The 23,225-nt window shown below is 32.7% G+C and overlaps 1 protein-coding gene across 1 annotated transcript in view; it reads right to left on the reverse strand.

The window, feature by feature from the left end:
• Window positions 1-23,225, reverse strand: part of Cfap47 (cilia and flagella associated protein 47) — a 220,589-nt gene that overhangs the window by 118,412 nt on the left and 78,952 nt on the right. The window contains exons 31-36 of the mRNA XM_052171493.1: window positions 18,714-18,795; window positions 16,163-16,285; window positions 11,597-11,789; window positions 4,301-4,395; window positions 3,905-4,021; window positions 2,561-2,695 (exon numbers count right to left, since the gene is read on the reverse strand). Of these exons, the coding sequence (XP_052027453.1) occupies window positions 2,561-2,695; window positions 3,905-4,021; window positions 4,301-4,395; window positions 11,597-11,789; window positions 16,163-16,285; window positions 18,714-18,795 (745 nt within the window). The remainder of the gene's footprint in view (window positions 1-2,560; window positions 2,696-3,904; window positions 4,022-4,300; window positions 4,396-11,596; window positions 11,790-16,162; window positions 16,286-18,713; window positions 18,796-23,225) is intronic.

Here is a 23,225-nt window from a genome sequence, read left to right on the forward strand (position 1 = left end):
AAAATTTTGGTGTAGTATTTTACAATGTATGCATGTATGTATGTATGTATGTATGTATGTATGTATGTATTAATATACAAAATGCATTTAAATCTCAGAAAATTAAATAACATTTTCATTTTAGAAGAAACTATGGAATGTCACAGAAGATTCATTGAAACCTGTTATTGTTCTGGAACTTCCACACCTCACCCTAACATCTTAGTGGTGACAAGCATATTCAGTATTTCCCAAGAGATAGATGACACAAAGTTGTTTAACTAATTTGCCACCACACTCTTCTTTACAATTTTATGATCAGTTTCCTTAAAAACAAAGTTTAATTATGTGTGAATGATAACAGTAAATGACTGCAATCTGTTTTTATCTGATTCTACTGTGTTCAAGATTCTATGATTTTTGACACATAAATAAAAACTTGTTTCAATTTCTAAAAGCCATTTTATGAGCTCAAGTCCAAGTAGATAAAGGACCTCCACATAAAACCAGACACTCTGAAGCTAATAGAAAAGAAACTGGGGAAGACCCTTGAGGACATGAGCACAGGGGAATTTTCCTGAACAGAACACCAATAGCTTATGCCCTAAGATCAAGAAATGACAAATGGGACCTCATAAAATTGCAAAGCTTCTGTAAGGCAAAGGACACTGACAATAGCACAAAACAGCAACTAACAACTTGGGAAAAGATCTTTACCAATCCTATATCCAATAGAGGACTAATATCTAATATATAGAAAGAACTCAAGAAGTTAGACTCCAGAGAACCAAATAACCTTATAAAAATGGAGTACAGAGCTAAACAAAGAATTCTCAACTAAGGAATACTGAATGGCTGAGAAGAACCAAAAGAAATGTTCAACATCCTCGGTCATCAGAGAAATGCAAATTGAAACAACCCTGAGATTCCACCTCATCCCAGTCAGAATGGCTGACATCAAAAACTCAGATAATGGCAGATGCTGGTGAGGATGTGGAGAAAGAGGAAGTCCTCCATTGCTGGTGGGATTGCAAGCTGGTAAAACCACTCCAAAGTCAGTCTGGCTGACACATTGTATGTACTCACTGATCAGAGGATATTAGCCCAGAAGCTCAGAATACCCAAGGTATAATTCATAGACCACATGAAGCTCAAGTGGAAGGAAGACCAAAGTGTGGATACTTTGGGAGAAGTAAAAGTATCTGATATTTGTAAAAACAAAAAACCTTGCATATTAATATCTTATGTATAATTTATACTTAGATAATATTTCACTGGTTGTTCAGCCACTGAACTACCACTTGCCTCAAATATTTAAATACCTGACTTCTATCACTTGTTACACAAATATAATAAAACCAAAAATAATTTAAATTATTTTATTATTAACCTTTTCCTAGGTGCTCAAAATCCTATGCTTGACAAATACACACTTAATCACTTAGCATCTTCTCAATGCATATTCATTACTTTTGATAAGAAGAAAAAGGGGCTGGTTAGATGATAAAAAAAACTAAAAATATGCAGCCAAGCCTGAAAACAAGTTTCATTTCTGGGAACCATACAATAGAAAGAGAAGACCAAATCTCACAGTTGTTTTCTGACTTCCAAACACACATCAGGGTACACACATGTGTACACACATTTGAATATGTACACACACACACACACACACACACACACACACACACACACAAGCATAACCACAGGGAAAGTGAGAAAAATAAGAGGAAACAAGAAGTGTAAAGAGATACAAATATGACATGTAAAAAATTCAAGCACAGAAAATTGTTGAGACTGTTTAGTTCCAGAAGATTTAAACAAAGTACTTCTAAACTATGATGTTTTATTTTCTAGGAAAAAATCTCAAGTGCAATGATAGATTCTAGCCAATATCCTTGACTAACATACATTTAGAGAATTACTAAAATCAACATTTCTAAGAAAATTCTTTTCATAATTATTTTGCTCTGACAAAGAGTTAAATAAGTGCAATTAAACAAGAGGTGATATTCCAATTCTGTCAAATTAAAATTGAAAAGAGGCAGTGTTTTTCTTTCTTCTAAACTGAACAATTTATATTTTGAGAAAAAACTTGAAAATTTCCAATAACTAACTAAATACAAACAACTATTCAAATCAAAAGTCTATACTCTTGTATAGTAATGGTTAAACATACTAAAATTAAGCATCACAAGATCATATTTTTTAAGATAAATTCTAGAGGACCGGGAAGTATAATATTCAATTACACCCAACCCCAAATGAATATAAAGAGAAATACATAAAATTAGCTAAGAAAGAGAAAATAGTAATCCTTTCAAAGTGGTAAGCTAACTTTTACATGGAAGAGTATTGTTCTCTGTAAACCACAAAAGAAAAAAACAATTTTATAGGACGTGATGATTATTAAGCAAAACTATCCATTTCTCACACTTTCTTAGAAGAAACTATTTGACAAACTTTACTCAACGTAAGTAAAACTATCACAAATGCATTTGTTGTTTTTTTTTTTTAAAGAAACAAACATCTAAAACAAGTTTAAATATTTCAGGACCTTTGGTTCTAAAAATCCTCTTACCTGTCCCAGCACAACATCATATAGAGTACAATGGAATGGTACCACTTTCCTGGGAAGGTATGTAGGGAGCCTCTCATACATGTAGACACAGAGCATTAGCATCAGCACTGGGTTTGGATCACAGATGTCAATGGCCTAGGTTCACAAGAGAAAGGAGAAAGACATAAGTTGTAGGATATATAGATAAAGCACAGGGAACAAATGAATATAGTAGTTGCTAAATTACTTCAAGACACTCATAAGTGTTTCAGACGAACAATGGAATAGAAATATAGGTATAAATACAGAATAATTTTCTTAATGGGAAGCTCCTGACATATTAAAGGATGAGTTAGAGAGAATCAGAATGCTAACCTCATAGCTTTAAAGACTACATAAAAAAGATCCAGAGGTCAGAAGAACATCTGACTTAAATATGGTAATTCATATGGATAAAGTAACATCTTTGATTTAAAGTGATGAATAATATAGTAAAAGAAATATGGGCAGATCTGAGTGGCATGAACAGTCCTCTTAGCACCATTGTGTAGATTCTGGCCTTGCACCTCAATCTGGAGGAGCCTTGGGGCATGCTGAGAGCACCATTCTTCCCTGTAGAAACTGGGGATGAGAGCAAAACTGGGAAGCCTGCCTACACTCATCCTATTTGGATCTGCTGGAGAAACCAGATGGATATGAAAAGGGCACAACCTGCATAGTAGGTTCTACAGGCAGCACAGATTGCAGAGTGTCTGCTTGAAGCCTAGCATAATATGGTACCCTGACAACCACTGTCTGACCCACAACCTCTCCCAACATCCCCTGAAGTCCTGCTGCTATCAAAATCATGTAGCCAACACCAGGGAAAACCAGATGCCTAAAGTGCAGTGTGAGAACACAATCAAGAAAACCCAGGGCAATATAACCCCACCAGAGCCCAGTGTCCGGCTACAAAAATAAACCCTAAATCTCCTAATGAAACTGAAGACAAAGAAGAGGATCTTAAATCCAATCTTATAAAGATAGCAGAGGCCTTTAAGAGGACATGAATAAATCCCTTAAGAAAATATAGGAAAATACATGCAAACAGGAAAAGGAAATGAATAAAATTGTCCAGGATGCGAAAAGTGAAATAGCAGCATTAAAGAAAACAGAAACTGAGGCAATCTTAGGAATGGAAAACTTAGCAAAGAGAATGGGAAATACAGACCTAAGCATTACCAATAGACGACAGGAGATAAAAGGATTTCAGGTGTAAATGATATGATAGAAGACATCAAATTAAAATGTGTAAGCACAAGAATATTATAAATAAGCAAATGAAATACATAAACATTCAAAGCACTGAGATATGAAGGTACTGACCTGTATGTTTAAATCAAATCCAATTTCACGAAGACTATTTATAATAATCAAGCAATTGTGCAAATACTGTTCTGAGCGTTTTGGTCGTGTGTACATATTTATAAAATAAGGCTCAATCTGGAAGTTAAAACATTGAGAGTTTTAATTAAAGGAATAAAAAAAATGAATGTAGGTTTTCTTTGTAGTACAACAAAGCATAATTTGGATTTTTAGCATCTGAAACAGAATACTATATTTAAAACTTAAGTATAAACAAAAGTCAATGCTAAATAGTAGCATTCATGATTTTCAGTCACAATTAAGGTACTTAAAAGGGCAGTTTGCAGGAAATAAACTTCAAATCTCACTAACTATTCTTATTCAGAGACTACAATTGGACATTGAAGTATCTCTTACCAAAAATGGGCAGTATGCTGCCAGCTGTGTAGCAAACACAAGGCCATCAAGAAGGTCTGAGTCAAAATTTACTATCCACCTTTCAGGGGGCACATCTAAGGAAAATAAATATAACAATAATTTAAATTCCTTGAAATACAACTTATAGCAATTTGAAGAAAAAAAATAAAACTATGCTTTTATTTTAAAACTATGATTTTCATGAATAGTAGGTATGATGGTTACCTTTGGCAATGTAACACATTCAGTCACCCAGGAAGAGTACACAGGATTAGCTATAGGATTATCTCTGCATACAGAACTATTTTAGTTACATTAATTGATGCGATCAACTATGTGAGACACCATTTTCTTTGTAAGCTCTGTCTTATTTCTACATGAGCCAGTATGGAAAACACCTTTTTATGTGGTAATAATAAAGAAATCTCATATTCTGGCATTACTCACTTTTCCTTCCATTCTCCTCTCCTCCTCACTCTTTCCCTTCTTCCCTTCCCTCCTTCCTTCCTGCTTTTTAGAAAGAGCCTCATGTATGTGTCCCAGGATAGCCTTGAACTATCTATGTAGAAGACAACTTTGAAGTCTGATTCTGCTGCCTCTATTGTTGAAGTACTGGGCTTTCAGACTTATGCCACCATATCATTCTATATGCTTTGTTCAAATATTTGGCCAATACTGAATAACATGTAAGTATACTAAGGCTCAAAAGCCATGATATTCCTTGTAATTCTATGGTATTAACAAAATAATAAAATGGACGCTCAAATTACAAAGGGAATACTATACGAAAACTGGAATAAGTTAAAGTATCTGAGTATCAGGCATATATCTGAAAAGCTATCCAAATTTGGTGGTGAAGAGATTAGGCAGAACTCATTGCTATTGTTAATACATTTTTTCTCATTTTCAAACTTCCCAAAAAACACAGATTCCCCATAAATTTTTTGATATACTACTACTGGAATGAAGCAGAATAAAGGTAAGCATCAGAGATATCCCCTTTATCACTTGTCAACATGGCAGCTAATCATAATCACTTATAAGCTGTTATCTTCTACTTTTTTTTATCATGTAGTTACATAACTGTCTTATAATACAAAATGCATTTAGTCCACCATCAAAACAACTACATTCTTTAATATCTAATAAATTTCAAGACTGTAACAGTCAAGATTCTTCTGAGATTCAGGAGATCTCTCAAATATGAGCTCAGTTGTAATCAAGGATTCATTCTCAGTTTCATATGGTGATTTCTCAAGTCTTCCTTGGAAGCACTCTAACCCTTCTACATATTGCCTAGCCTTAGTAGCTCTCTGAGACCATGGCACAAGACTCAATGACACATCAAAATTACCTTGTTGATGCCTACCAAAAAAGTACAACAAGAAAAAGAATAACAACAACAACAACAAACAAACAACAAACAACTAGTGAAGATTTCTGTGCCCACTGGAGATCTAGCCTGTTCCTCCATTGGAAACACAAAGACATAGATAGGCCTTTCTATGTCTTTCATGGTGATCCTGAGGAAACATTTCCCTAGGATATTACATTTGAAAAGGGAATTCTTTCCTGAGTATTCTCAGTTTAGGCTCTTTCCCTTCAGACAAAAGAATTTAGATTTTGGCAAGATAGATCCATTCATGGACAGAATTTTGAACTATGGGCATCTCTCCTATATTCTACATTTAAACTTAGTTCTAATTTTTTCCTCCCCAGACATCCAGCTGTGGTCTCTGGGAGCTTCATACTTTCTTGTTGGTATATACTTGACTTTTACTAGATACCTAACAACCCTACTTCTTACAGGTTTCAAATTGCATCTAAAAAGATTACATATAGGTTATTATACCTTTACTTGCTGTTCCACCCTTAATTATCCTACAATTAGAGCATTCAGAGGAGTTTAAAGAAAACCAAACTGTTTGTCTAGCTTTTGCTATTGTAAGTGTAGGAGCTTCCCTCAAACCCCTGGCTATTTTTTTGTACCTACAGAGAACACTGGTTCAAATGATGTTTTGTTTGTTTGTCTAATCCATCACAACATTAGAATTGTGTTGGTCTAAAAATAACTTATCAAACACCAGCAAGCATGCAGCTTTGCTGCTGAAGCATGGCTTTTGGTAAGAAGAGGAAGTGCTTTCTAGGACAATGTTGAGAAGAAGTGAAACAAACTTTAATAAAACTTTCTCCACTATGATTCCATGCCTTGCATTGTCTTTTATGTCAAAGGCTGCTGAGAAAATGTCACTACAGTTTACAACAGGCTTCGGTATATCAAAGATGTCTTCTGCTTTTATGATAGCTCCTTTGATATAGGTTATTCTTTCTTCTATATTCTAAGGTTTTATACAAAAAGGCAGCTAAGTTGAATGAGCAAAACTGGCCTCAGAAGAAAAGTTATTGGAAGTAGAAATATTAGACATTATCCAGTATTTACTGTAACAGAAAAGTAGCTTAACAAAATCTTCAGGAATTCAACAGTTTTATCGAGTCTTCTGTGCTCAGAAATAAAGAGTTTCAAATGCCACTAGATATGTTTTAAATTAAAATTGATTTGTGTTTCAATTTTCATCTAGTTTAATGGTATATTCCTTCAAACAGGTATATTAAAATTGAAATAAACTGAGGTGATAGTAGTGGTACATGTCTTTAATATCAATATTCAGGAGACAGATGCAGGTAGGTCTCAGCATTTGAGGCCAGCCTGGTCTACAGATGGAGTTACAGGACAGCCAGGGCTCCAGGACTATACAGAGAAACCCAGACTAGAACCTGCAGCAACCTCCTGCATAAATAAAGAATAAAATATTGGTATAAAATAATATTATAAAAAATGTTAAACAAATGGATGGAACTAGAGAACATCATACTAAGTGAGGTAACCCAGTCTCAAAAGATAAATCATGGAATGCACTCACTAATAAGTGGATATTAGCCTAGAAACTTTGAATACCCAAGACATAATCCACATATTAAATGATGTCCAAGAAGAATGGATGAGTGACCCCTGCTTCTGGAAAGACTCAATGCAACAGTATAAGGGAATACCAGAACAGAGAAGTGGGAAGGAGTAGATGGGGGAACAGGGGGCAGGAAGAGGGCTTATGGGACTTTCGGGGAGTGGGAGCCAGAAAAGGGGAAATCATTTGAAATATAAATAAAGAATATATCGAATAAAAAATGCAAAAAAGTTGGTTTTCAAATCACCATTAAATAATTTAATGCAACAAAAATAAATGCATTTATTTTAATGAATATTAGAATTTGTAAATTAATTTCATCTTAGATTTAAAGATCATTATAACAGTTTCAGTGAGAAAAAATCATGTCACAAAATTAGAACCATCTCATTATTCACCTATTTATTAAGTGTAAGTGTATTTATATTATAAAATTATCACTATTAGAAAATTTTTATTATTTTAACTATCAGAAAAAATGTACATGTATGTGAGTTATGGTGTGATTCTTATGAAACATGAATATAATACATAATTATATAATCAAGGTAACTAGCATATTCAACACTTCAAATATTTATCATTGCTTTCTACTGAGAATATTCAATATATCGGTTCTAATTATTTTAAAAACATTTTATTGTGAAACTCAATTGCACAATGAAACAATCTTTACTTTTAATCAATGGTTGAGGAATTCTGATAGTGATGACTTTGTCTATTATATTTCTTTAATCTTGTAAAACTTGAAATAAACAAAATTTAATAAAATATAAAAATATATAATATATATTATATATGATGAAATATACTATGTATATTATATGTTATATATAATATATGACATACATTATATAAAAATTACATACCATATAGTATATATATACATATATGTATTATATAAATGTATTATATAATGTAAAATATGTACACTATACTTTATGTAATATACATGAATACATAGAAATATATGTTTAATTAGATATTCTTTTTAATGTTGTATAATATAATATAATAATAATGTAATATGTATGTCTCAAATTATTTACTCTTTCTTCAACTTTTGAACTTGTATGTCACATCTAATCATAAATAATTCTGCTCTGAATTCTAACAAAGTATATTTTTGTTCTCATGTTTTCAAATATCTTGACAATAAACTTGTAATATTAATTTCTAAAGTACATTTCTAATGTACTATTTCTAATGTACTAATTTCTAAAGTACATTTCTAATGTACATGTAATTTCTAATATACATTTTATAATTTTAAATTTAGAATACTTTTATGGTTATCAAGTATTACATAGACATTCCATAAACTATTTCCTTTCATACACACCTGCTCTAATTCTATAAGAATTTAAAAAACCTGCCCAGTTATTTTCAAAATGATGCACCACTATATCACAACTCTTGTAATGTGCAGATAAGCCACTTTAGAAAAAAATTGCTTGTAGTTGTAAATAACTTTTTAGCTGTTAGTCAAGCAAGTTGGCAGGAAATAATATTTCATTGGAGTTTCTCTTTTAAATTTCTGCTAGAGAAAACAAATATATTAACTGCCAAGAAATTATAAGCTTTCCAGGTTATTTGACATTTAGTGATCATCTTCAATTTTATGAATTCAGTTGTGTACATATACAATATTCATTTTACTGTTGGTTTAAAAAAGTAAGAACAAACATTCAGATAATAATAAAAATAGTATTCCAAACAGCCCTATATTAAATAATTTAAATAGTTAAAATTGAAATGCTCATTTTCTGGTTTGGGTTACATGAAAAAGAATCAATAAGTAAATCTATCAAACCTATAAAGGTTAATGTTTTTTTACATATGGAAAAGCAAATAATTGCACTAATAATAGGTACCACATTAAAAATGGGTTTGTGGTGATGTTTACATAGATCTATCAATATTATGAACACAATGATGTTCAAAATCTTTGGAACTATATCAATAAATTATTTTTTATTTTTTGATTATTTTTATTATATAATTTTATTTTCTATATTCTTTGTTTACATTCCAAATAAATTATTAATCCAAGTTTGTTTTATGACTTCTAACTACATATTTCACAGAAATAAAATATTTAGCACTGTTTAATTCATAACAAGTTCAAAGCCACACAAATGCCTATCAAATGTTTAAAGAGCATTAATTTCCAGACTATATATAGAGCTCAAACAAACAAACAAACAAACCAAAAAAAATCTAAACAGCAAATGGTCTATTAAAAAAGTGTGGCAATACCTGAAAAAAAATCAAAATAAAGAAAACAGGGCTAAGAAATACCTCCAAAAGTGTTTATTATCCCTAGGAGTAGGAAAATGAAAATAACTTTGTAAATTCATCTAATACCAATCAGAACGACAAAGATCAACAAAACAGCTTAAAAAAAGTTGAAATGGGAATGGACATTCCCTATTGATTGAAAACTACTGAGGAAATTATGGAAATCTGTGTGGCGAACTCTCAAAAATCTAGAAGAAAATCTGCCCACATGATCTAGCTATGTTACTATGTGGAATATGCCCAAAGAATCTGACATGCTACTCAACAGATATTTGTTCATTGCTCCTCTGTTTACAATAGCTATAAAATGGAAACAACTTCATATCCTTCAAGAAATGAATGGTTAATGAAAAAACGGTAAATATATACTATGTCTTTGTGAATGTATATGTATACTATTCTCCTATAAAGAAAAATGAAATAAAGAAATTTGAAGGTAAATGTATGGAACTAGAAAAGATCATGATGTGTGAGGTAATCCAGGTACAGAAAAAGAACACTACATGTTCCCTTATTGTAGGCCCCAAACTCCAAATCTTCAGAAGTAAATACAAATTCTTTAATAAATGCAGAAACCAAGAAAGATGAAAGCAATCATTGCTGGTGTAGGGGTTTATGAGAGAAATACAGATGGGAATGCCAGGGTACTAGAGATCTGATTAAAGAACTGGGAAAAGGGAAGATACAAATTAGGAAGAGGAAGGTGGTTTAGAGAGAAGACAGAGGGTAGAAAATAAAAAATGTAAAGGATTTTTATTAATTATGTATCAAAAACTATAATATGCATGTTTCTGCATGAATAAACATATAGAGTCATCTAGGCTGACAAAAGGAGTCCTCATGAAATAAACTTTTGATTGCAACAGACTGATGGCCATTACCAAACAAACAAAAATACATCAAAATGTAGAGCTCCAATAGACACATAAAATAAAACTACTCCTGAACACAAGTCTTAGACACTACTGTATTAGAATGGTAGAAAGACTGTATGGTACAGAGGAACACGGAGTTTGCAAGGAGACTGTCTTCTAGAAATGGCAGAAGTTAAACTCATAAAATCTTACCAATATGACTGCCCACATTTGAGCTAGACAAGAACAACAGACATCCCAAAGTAGATGGTGGAAAGCCCAGGAAACCTCAATTCTACACAGCTAACAAAGGAATGCTGATACTGGAAGAAAATTTCTTCCTCAGGAAAGAGTACACCTAATGATTAGTACCAAATGGTTACTCCTGAAAGCATATATACAAATAACATTATATAGAAATTATATTCCAACACAAATAAAGACTAGGTGAGATCCAGACTTAACTTTGTGCTGTTTTAGATAGAATATTAGGCAATGACTTGAAGTTAAGAGCAAAAATATTTCAAAATTATAATAAAAGCCAAACTCTAGTCTTTTTCATAGTTTTAGGGCTTATCTTGCACTTCCAAAGTTAATCATTAGCAAAAGTCTTCTCTAAGCACAAAAGATCTGCATGTTCTCAGAGGAAAGGAGGTAACTTAAAACTAAAAACACAGTTCAATGAAAACTATGCTCAATAAAGTCAATGTTTAGGATGGAGGAAAAAAATGTACAGTCATATTACCAATTAGAATTTTGTAATAGAAATTTCAGGGTCTTGGAATATAATTTAATGTAGCTGTGTATTGGGAAAAAGTTACATGCATCTATCATGACCTATTCACCAAATAATTCATGAAATATTGTCACATTGCAATGCCCAACATGACCCTCATAATATTTTACAGAACTGAAAATACTAACAACAACATTAGGGGTTGTCATTAATATTCAAATTTTCAAACATCTGTATATTCAGCTCATTATTACTCCTTCAACATATACTAAATAGAAGATTTTTACTAACTCACCTTGAAGATTTTGAACTGTTCTTGCTCTTATACAATACAGAAAAAATCATGTAAGTAGTCTAGATTTCACAGATTCTGAGTATGGTTTCATGGATTATATCAATTTATGTATTACAACTTAAAACTGTTTAATGAAAACAATCATACCATTTTTATTATCTTTCCATATATTAGTTCGTTGATTTTCATAGTTTGTATTCAACCAACTAAGTATAATCCTTTCAGAATTTGAATATATGTTGCTGGATGCAAAAGAAGGACTGATTTTTGATTTGTTCTCTCCAAGTATGGTTGGCATAGAACTGGAACAATGTGGTGTGACCCGAGATAGAACCGTAACCTGGAATTTCAAAAGAAATAGTTAACAGAATCAGACAGAAAAACAAAATTATGATTGAAAAGTTAATTATCCCATGTACATTAGTAAGGGAAGACATTAGTATTTCTGGTTTAATATACCCAGTCCGGAATAAAAGAAAATAACATGTCTACTGCATTCAATTCACTGTACTAAGTACCAATTGACACCACACTAACTGATTTCAACTCAACTGAATTCATGAGAACTGACTCACTGCATTCTCTGCTATGTTCTTAGTTAACTGTTTTCTTGACAAGAAAAGGGGAAATCATTTGAAATGTAAATAAAAAATATATCAAATGAAATAAAAAAGGTGAAAAAAAGGAAGTATGAACTGTTGGAGATATGAAATTGTCATACAGGTAGTAAGCATGGAAGAAGTTGCATTCCCTAAGCTTGGAATATAGTGTGTGGAGAGCAAAGTACTGTTCTTTCCCACTGTAAACATAGAGCTTTGACTCATAAACTGCACACTTGTTACATAGGAAATATTTTAATGTATTTAAATGCCTTAAAAGCAGCAACAGCAGGTGTTAAAACTCTAAATAAGAACATTTGATGTGTAATTACCTATCAAATCCCTTCCCCTGGGATCGTGACAACTTTAACTAAGTTCTTTAAATGTTCATCAATTTGATTAGTTAAATAAATATCTGTAAATCCATAAAAAAAGAGTTGGCTGTATCTATTCTGTTCCATCTTTTTCTGGTTCATCACATTATCTGTCCCTCAATTAGATGACATTGTTTAGGATTAATGGTGTGTATGATGAGCATGTCTGTATTCTAGCCAGAGAGATTAAAGATGTGTGGCATGTCTGCATTCTACTTGGATCACACAAACCTGTGAAGCCATGTTGCTAGAATAAAAGTCCTCTACATCAACTTGATAGTCAACATTAACCATTATATCTTACATTTTGATATTTTGTTAGGGTCTCATGTATCTCAAATGGGCCTTAGTTGGCTATGTGTAAAAGGCTTGTCTTGCAGTCCTGATTTTCATGCCTTTCCCTCCTAAACTGAGAATATAGGTGTGTGCCACTATGCCAGGCATATGTGTATTTAAGGAATTAAACAGTACAAGAGTGTCTTTCTAATCAAATGCACTTTTATCTCATGCTGTTTAGTGCAGTATAAAATGTTACAGCCTCATTCACTACATGTTCACTATCTCTGAGAAGTAGAGATATATAGCAGAGAGGTATTCAAAGTTGCACTTCACTATGGAATTGAAATAGATTCTAGATGCAACAATCTGAGATTTATTATTTTATTATGCATTTAGAGAGATAAACATATTCAATTATAGAACAAATAAATGAGTCAGATTAACTATTACATTATTTAGACAATACTGCTTAAGTTCACTGATATATTCTGGTAACAACCATGAGTAGTTCTCTAATATCTTATATATGGAGAATAAAATCTGAGTGACATATTATCTAGAGACATGGTTGCCCTGTTCACCTCCCCATTCTAAAAGATTACTTCTGTGGACACCTGAAAACTGCCACTGAATGGAATGGTTTCCTGACAAAAGAAGCACAAAGTGAAACCACATCTGAAACAAACTCTTTGATATTTTTCCCAGAGCCTAGTTCTGCAATAATCCAATCTAAGCTACTTTTAGATTCAGGAATATTAACCACAGCAAAAGGATTTTCATGTCTTTATGTCTCATACAGGTTCAATAAGAAATATGAGTGGCACCAAATTGTTCTTTCTTTTACAAATTGGAAACTATATTTTTTTCACCAAATAAATTTGGTACAGAATATTCTAGTTTCATCTGACCTATGTGGTGAGAATAACACTCTACAAACATGAAATGCATTATTCTAGCATTCTTTTATATTTCTGTGATAGAAATACAGTACATATTAGATCTTTATCTCCTTTATCTCAAATGCCATATACTTTAAAATGCAAATAAAATATTGGAAATAGATTCCTTGCATATTCTGGGTAAAAACAAATGATGAGTAAATTGATGACAGATGATGTGATAAACGTTTGGGATATATGATCTGAGCTACTTTAGAATTCACATATCAATTATCACCTCTACTTTAGAAAGGGAATAAGCTTTCATGAGAATCTTAACTAGGTAAATAGATTTAATGATGAGCTCACTGGGATCATAGTGGTATACACTAATACAGAATGAGTCGAAACATACACAGTCTACTTATAGAAAATTGTGGTTAAAAAAACCATCACTGCTGAAATATTCTCCAAATTTCAATGTACAAAAGAATGATAGTTTTTAAGTATTCTAATATACATGTATCTATATAAATGAAAGGGGTATAGATAGCACAAGACATCAGTTCATGCAAATCAAACACATTTTGCTAAAATAGTGATATTATTTAACATTAAATAACAAGAGTATAAATCAGTACAGAGCACAGAATGTCTTGTTAAATATTTCAGCTAATTCTTCAATGTAGGTAAAGTAATTTCAGAAATCTACACTTACAACTTTCCTACACTCGTTTGCATCACCATTTTTCTTAAAGGCCTGATTCATGTACTTATATACACATATATACTTAATACACATCTACCTATTGTACACATATACTTACCACAACACTAACAAGTGCACTTGTACTTCTATATGAATGCTGATATTATATTTGCCTTCTTGCTTCCCATTAGTAGTATTGTTTGTATTAAATTTCATTTGTACATAAATAAGACAATTTTTATAATTAAAATTTCAAAAGATACCTAGATATTTTAAGATAATTTAAATAGATTTCTGCCTATATTAACTGCACAGGGAGAATTAATGTCCAGTTTATAAACTTTCTTTTAGATATAAGGATGTCTGGTAGTTTAACAGTGATACAAAAGTAAATTAACAGCTATACCTGGTGCAAAAGTAAATGTATAAAAGATCAAAATTAACTGAGACTTCTGATGAAGACTTTATATTAAACCAGGAACTGATACCTCAGTGTCAAATTTCACCACTGAGTGAACCTTCATATCTTGAGAGTGATCCATGGCTAGAAAATCAAAGGGAATTTAGAAATGAAGTTGTTCCTGCAATGAATTGGTCCATAGCCACTAGATTCTAGTTTGGCGGCTACTTCTGACTTGAATGTCGACTGAGTGGATCTCTGGACGATTTGGCATATGCCAAAACTGCTTTGTTGTGACTATCTGGGGCTACTACCCATCTAATACAACTAATAAATTTCAATATGATATATAGTGAAAATTTGCTTCCAATCTTAGTTATGACTGTACCTGGTGTAACAAAGTGGGCGTTACGCAACTGATATCATGAAGATAATATACATTATTATGTTTGTTTATAGTACAAAGAAAAGAAGTAATTACCAATATCACAGCAATAAGATTAATTAATTTTCCAGTATTTATATCCAATAGAGAAAATTTTTTCTTGAAGGACTTAAAGAATAGTGACATCTGAAATTACAGCATGGGTAAACTGGCAATAAGACTCCCATATAGAATATGGTGACTACTTTATTAAAATAAAGATTAAATGCAGAACACTTGTAGCAACAACTAATATATTCATATCTCAACTATGTGAACAAATCTCATAAAGAGAAAAATAGAAAATATAATTGAGAGTACAATACATAACTCAAATATATAAATATTGGCTATATAAACACTATGAGTTATAATCCTTAGTATTTAAAAGTTCATAAACTAAATTACTTCCTCTGAATTTATAAAAAGATCTGCTGAGGTACTTTATCTCAATGAATATATCTGATTTTATCTTACAAAAAACAATTAAGTAAATATGGATTAAAGCCCAAAAGTACAACATGAAAATGAACTGCTAAAGGAAGCTACATTGATAATAGCTATGTAATAAGATAATAAAGGAAAACAATTGAAAGCGAAAAAATGAATCTCAGTGGAATAGAAACAGGACTGAAAAAAGGAGTATGTCCTGCATCTACAATTCTGGATAATGCCTGTGTATGCGTTGCTTCACTTAAATGTAGTAGCAAATCTTCTGACTGCATTACTTCATTATATAAGAATACTATATTATTAACTTAAAATATACATAGTAATATTATATGAAAAGTTTATTTTAACTGAATTTAGAAAAAAGGTTTAATCAGAAAAGCTGATCCATATACACGAAAGCATATTACTAAGGACAGAAGACAACAACCACAGCTGTAGGTGACTCAATTCCCTATATTTCCATAGAGAAGGAAAACATAAGTTATTAGAATCATTGTGCTTTAAAATACCTTATAACATCATTTCCTATACTATTGCACAACACGTGTGAATAAAAACGAATAACAAAATAACAGCAAAATAGAGTGGAAATATTACCTTGTATATCTGAAGAAATACATCTGTCCATGCTCGTTTACTCCAGGCTTCAAAATTATCCATATCTATATCAACAGAATAGTTTCCCTTAAGTGTGCTGATAGCTGTGTTTTTAGTGGATGTCTTTAAGGAATGAAATACAACAACAACATAAATATGTGAAGCAAATACTAGTGTCAACTTTTAATTATGATACAAGATTTTGTATTTTAATAAAACATTCAGATATTTGCTTTTATACATTCATCAAGATGTTTAACTCTGTGAAAGCATTGAAACTGCACACAGAGAATTTCCAAGGATAAAAGTTACCCAGTTACATCACAGATGTATTCTCTTCCTACATGTATTATTGCCATCTAGTAGTAGGGATGGAAAGGGAAACCAAGTTCACCTGAGCTGAGTTCAAAAAATCCACAGATATTTAAATAACATACAAGAACTCAACATAAGACCATAGCACAGGTACCTGACTCTTTTTAGCATGTCAAATGGTAAGGGACTTCTACAACTAAAAATAACTTACCTAAAAGAATACTTCTGTCAGCAAGAAGTTTTTATAAAATACACTCCATACTTTGAGAAAACTATGCATTTCTTGTTTAATTTCTCTGCTCTCTTAATACTACAAAAAGGGTAGTACCAATTCTTTGTAAAATTAAATGTTTTATCAACAAAATAAATTATTAGAATTTATATTTAAAGATAAAATTATATAGGTCTATGCATTTTTCCTTTGTACATACTCAATGGATACAATGTGTGCATGAGGAATAGAGTTTGAATTCCCAGCACCTACTTAGAGAGGGGTAAGAGTAGTGGCCTGCCTTTAGTATTATTGTACAGAAGGAAGACAAGTGGGATTTGCTAAAGCAATATGCAAGGCTAGAAAGATGAATCAAGTCTGTCTAGATTCAACTACCACAGCCTGAAGCCTGTCTTAAACTATAGGACAGAATTCAAAGTAGACAATTCAAATTATATCACCCTCTGGCTCCAATATGCTTGAGCAGACATAAGATTTCATACACACACACACACACACACACACACACACACAAACTTGCACCCATAAACATGCAAACAGGCATAGATGACTGCATACCTATCATACACATAAACCTGCAAGTAAAATAAAGCCATTAATTCATTTTGCCCAGGAATGTCATAAAAATTTTAATCAATGCCCTAACCCTTACACACACACACACACACACACACACACACAGAGAGACACACAGCAGCTGTTAAGATGGGCTTCAGCAGCTAATAGAAAAGAAACTGGGGAAGACCCTTGAGGACATTGGTACAGGGAGAAAATTTCTGAACAGAACACCAATAGCGTATGCTCTAAGATCAAGAATTGACAAATGGGACCTCATAAAATTACAAAGTTTCTATACGGCAAAGGACACCATCAAAAGGACAAATCGGCAACCAACAAATTGGGAAAAGATCTTCACCCATCCTACATCAGATAGAGGGCTAATATCCAATATATATAAAGAACTTAAGAAGTTAGACTCCAGAAAACCAAACAACCCTATTAAAAAATGGGGTACAGAGTTAAACAGGGAATTCTCACCTGAAGAACTTCGGATGGCGGAAAAGCATCTTAAAAAATGCTCAACTTCATTAGTCATTAGGGAAATGCAAATCAAAACAACCCTGATATTTCACCTTACACCAGTCAGAATGGCTAAGATTAAAAATTCAGGAGACAGCAGGTGTTGGAGAGGATGTGGAGAAAGAGGAACACTCCTCCACTGCTGGTGGGGTTGCAAATTGGTACAACCACTCTGGAAATCAGTCTGGCGGTTCCTCAGAAAACTGGGCACCTCACTTCCAGAAGATCCTGCTATACCACTCCTGGGCATATACCCAGAGGATTCCCCACCATGTAATAAGGATACATGCTCTACTATGTTCATAGCAGCCCTATTTATAATTGCCAGATGCTGGAAAGAACCCAGGTATCCCTCAACAGAAGAGTGGATGCAAAAAATGTGGTATATCTACACAATGTAGTACTATTCAGCCATTAGAAACAATGAATTCATGAAATTCTTAGGCAAATGGATGGAGCTAGAGAACATCATACTAAGTGAGGTAACCCAGACTCAAAAGGTAACTCATGGTATGCACTCACTAATAAGTGGATATTAACCTAGAAAACTGGAATACCCCAAACATAATCCATACATCAAATGAGGTACAAGAAGAAAGGAGGAGTGGCCCCTTGTTCTAGAAAGACTCAGTGAAGAAGTATAGGGCAAAACCAGAATGGGGAAGTGGGAAGGGGTGGGTGGGAGGACAGGGGGAGAAAAGGGGGCTTATGGGACTTTCGGGGAGTGGGGGGCTAGAAAAGAGGAAATCATTTGAAATGTAAATAAAAAATATATCGAATAAAAAAAAAAGACAAAAAAAAAAAAAAAAAGATGGGCTTCAGCTTTAGGATATTTAAGATAAGACCTAAACTGGTCTTATTTTTAAAAGACCACAAATTTATAGATTTAATGACTGTATAGGTTATTCCTAGAAATTTTCTTACTTTAATTTCCAGCCACTTAGTATAATCTTTCGGTTCAAGCAAAAATTCGGGCAGCACATGAGAAATGCATCCACCTTGAGCACTAAAAGAAAAGCCCCAAATTAGAGAATTATTATAAACATTTGATGTCACTTTCAGTTAAATTATTTCAATATGGTCATATTTGCTATCATAATTGAAAATTTAATTAAAATATCTTAATAAAGAAATTATGCATGATATTACTTTTATAAAACTTGGTTAGTAAGAAATAATTTAATGTTTATAATCACATTTATCTATGTTCCTATGTTGTCTGAATATGTAGTGGCTTATGATTTATGTCTTTTTAGTCAAGGCAATATCTATAAAATGCTGAAATACAAGAAAATTAACCTATGAGATATTATTCATCTAATTCAAATGAATCACTATTATCTGATATGCCTGAAACTGTAATATAAGCTATTAATCAACTATTATTTTTCCAAATGACATATTAAAAACTGGAATAGTTTATTGGATAAACTTGTATTAGTATACACTGTGATGAATTTTAAATTTTGCACACATATAACTGATCACATTCAATATATGAATATATACACATACAATTTCAACACTGTCAAATTTCAAAAGTAATTTAATCTGCCTTCTTTTATATGGATGCCTATCAAAAGAACCACCAAGCCAGATTCAAGTACATTGTGCTTTCCAGTAGAGATTTTGGTGTTTCAGTTTAACTCATTTAGTGCACACAGAGAAGCATTATGCAGAACAGCATTAATGAACAACTCCACAACTAAGTTATCAATACATGATATATCTTCAGCCATTTATTCCTATGGTTACAGAGAAGTAAGGGAAAAAACAGGAAGAAGAGAGGTTTAAGATGGCACTGAAAAGTAAAACCCTGACACTCTTACAATTGCATCATAATAAAAATATTAGGAAGGGACTCATGAAGTAGTCAGCAGAGTTCTAGAGTTCCTTCAATCCTGTATGGATCTGGAGTAGTCTACACTAATATAGGAAGCAAAAATCCAACATCTATTCTTAGAGTTTTTTCAGCCAATTCTTACCCTATGTATACTATGCCTGAAATCTGCCATCAAATTTAAGTTACTACAGTGTTACATAAAGACTTTTTTTCCTTTATACACTACTCGTTAGCAGAAATGACAAACCTGAGGCCAAGAATTGCAGTACATATATACCAATTAAATTAAAATCTTATGAAATAGTTTCAGATTAAAACAAAAGACAACTCAGAGACAGATGTAGAAACTAGAATAGTTCCTTGTGACTAAAGCAAAGCAGTATTTCAGAAGCAAATTTTCATTTATAACAAAGGCTATCTGCAGGTTAATAAAACAGGACCAATTAAATGTGAGCTTCTCAAGATGGAAGATAATGTAGCTGTGTAACATTTGAGGATGATTAATATACTTGTTGATATCAATATTCACATTTCATTTTCATTTTGAATATTTTTCAAAGCCCAATTTTATGACTCCACAGTTATTATGGTTATGTCACCCCAATAAATATTATGTCTACTTTTTTCCCATATGGAAAATTACATGTAATGACATATTTAGTTATACTTTTATATAGATTTACTGCTTGAGCATTCTAAGTTCACAATGAGAATTTCAAAATAATAATAAATACAATGATGTAATCAATTCTGAGCAAATTCTTCAAAGAGTGAGGTCTTTAAAATTTCACCTTAATCTCTAAACATGACTCATGTAACCACTAAATAGGTTCTTACCTATGCAAATGTCCTTACCCTCTGAGTTACCAATTTAAGAAGTGAGGCAAATAGCATTTACAATTACAGTAGCATTCTGAATTTTAATACATTTGTTTCCTAGATAATAGATATGCACGTATCTTGGATTGGTGGTCCAATTTTAGTAACCATGCTGTCACTTTCTAAATGTTAGGGAATTTTTATCACAGTCAACATATACAGTCATGTATTTCCTGATAAAGAGCAAATAAATCTGAATTGTTTGGTTTTGATGCCAAAATCATTCTCCCATACCTGCAATGCTCGTATCATAAAATGTCAAAACTAGAATGACCAATGTTAATGTTAACCCTTCTGGGAAATAATGCAATCATCACAGGTGCCACAGAGCTAAGTATTTAAACCTTCTTTTGCACCAAGTGAATAGTCCATTAAATTATATAAATGTCATTTTAAAGCACATGTATCTAAAATTTGTCTCATTTAAATAGTGAGTTTACTACATTACTACACTGAAGATTTAAAGTAGAAAATAGTAAATTAAAAGTAAGCAATATAACATTTTATTTTAAAATGTCAACATTTTAATAAAGTTCCCAATATCTTATAAGGTCTTAATCTCTTTTAAGGACGAAAGTCCCATCTGTGTCTCTAACCTCATTTAACTTGGAGATCTTTTGTTTATAAACTAATCACAGAACTTATTACTCTAGTGCAGGAATTTTAAGTAAGACACAATTCAGTGCATAAAAGTATAGTACAGTTAAAAATTATTTATATAATTGCAATTTTGTTATTTTCTATAACTGATCTAATTTTCCCATTCTGTCCTTGACTTCATTTAGAGCAGCAGTTTTCAACCTATGGTTCATGACCCCTTTGGGGGTTGCATATCAGATATTTACATTACTATTTATAACAGTACCAAAATTACAGTTATGAAATAGCAACAAAATAATTGTATGGTTCTGTGTCACCACAGCATATTGAACTGTATTACCACAGCATATTGAACTGTATTACCACAGCATATTGAACTGTATTGAAGGGTTATATAATTAGGAAGTTTTAGGACCACAGATTTAGTGATTTAGAAAAAAAAATGAAAACTTTAAAATTCATATAAACTGTGTTTGGTTAATGCTATCTAGCTTCATGAATCTCTCTCTGTTGTTAGTGGAAAAATCTCAGATATTCGGATCTATCCATTATGAGCACCACTAATGAAACCACATTGCTTCAGGGAAGAGTCAGCAAAGACTCAATTTCAACTACAGGCTCCCTTAAATTCGCAAAACCATGTAAAGCCACACACACACACACACACACACACACACACACACGCACACACACACACACTTTTCTGTTTCCAATGAATTATTTTTTTTCTAAAGGAGGTGTGGTGGTTTAAACAGGCATACACACCCAAGCGTGTAAAGGCTTGTACCATAGAAAGTGGCACTATTATGAGGTGTGGCATTTTTCGAGTAAGTGTGTCATTAAGTGTGCAGACTTTGAGATCTCTTATGCTCAATCTCCACCCTGTGTAAAACACAGTCTCCTTCTGCTGCCTCTTGTTCAAGATGTAGAACTCTCAGTTCCTTCTCCAGTACCATCTGTGTCTGGACACAGCCATGCTTTATGCTATGATGATAATGGACTAAACCTCTGAAACTGTAAGCCAGTCACAGTTAAATGTTTTCCTTTATAAGAGTTGCCTTAGTCATTCAGGAGATAGCAGGTGTTGGAGAGGGTGTGGAGAAAGAGGAACACTCCTCCACTGCTGGTGGGGTTGCAAATTGGTACAACCACTCTGGAAATCAGTCTGGTGGTTCCTCTGAAAACTGGACACCTCACTTCCGGAAGATCCTGCTATACCACTCGTGGGCATATACCCAGAGGATTCCCCAGCATGTAATAAGGATACATGCTCCACTATGTTCATAGCAGTCCTATTTATAATAGCCAGAAGCTGGAAAGAACCCAGGTATTCCTCAACAGAAGAATGGATGCAAAAAATGTGGTATATCTACACAATGGAGTACTATTCAGCCATTAGAAACAATGAATTCATGAAGTTCTTAGGAAAATGGATGGAACTGGAGAACATCATACTAAGTGAGGTAACCCAGTCTCAAAATATCTATCATGGTATGCACTCACTAATACGTGGATATTAACCTAGAAAACTGGAATACCCAAAACATAATCCACACATCAAATGAGGTACAAGAAGAACAGAGGAGTGGCCCCTTGTTCTGGAAAGACTCAGTGAAGTAGTATAGGGCAAAACCAGAACAGGGAAGTGGGAAGGGGTGGGTGGGAGAACAGGGGGAGGGAAGGGGGCTTATGGGACTTTCGGGGAATGGGGGGCAGAAAAGGGGATATCATTTGAAATGTAAATAAAAAATATATCGAATAAAAAAAAGGAAAAAATAAAAATAGTCAAAAAACAAAGAATACTTTGTTCCTGTTCCCTATTAACTGCTCTTTTAACCTTTTTTGTTTTACTTTTAAAATTCTAATTGATAATCCATCCATGCCTAAGTCAATTAGGCATATGGGGGGGTTATAAAATGATGATTGTACAAATTTAGCTTCCCTTTATATAATTCTGGATCTCAATGTGTCTCAGACTCTAACTGTATGAATCTCTCTCTCTCTCTCTCTCTCTCTCTCCTTCTTTCTATCTTTCAAATGTTCCTGATTCATCTGAGTAAGAAGAAGAACTTAGGTAAATAGATTTAATAGATTTCAAGATTACATGTGGCTAA

Source organism: Apodemus sylvaticus, chromosome X, assembly GCF_947179515.1.
Source record: "Apodemus sylvaticus chromosome X, mApoSyl1.1, whole genome shotgun sequence".
NCBI lineage: Eukaryota > Metazoa > Chordata > Mammalia > Rodentia > Muridae > Apodemus > Apodemus sylvaticus.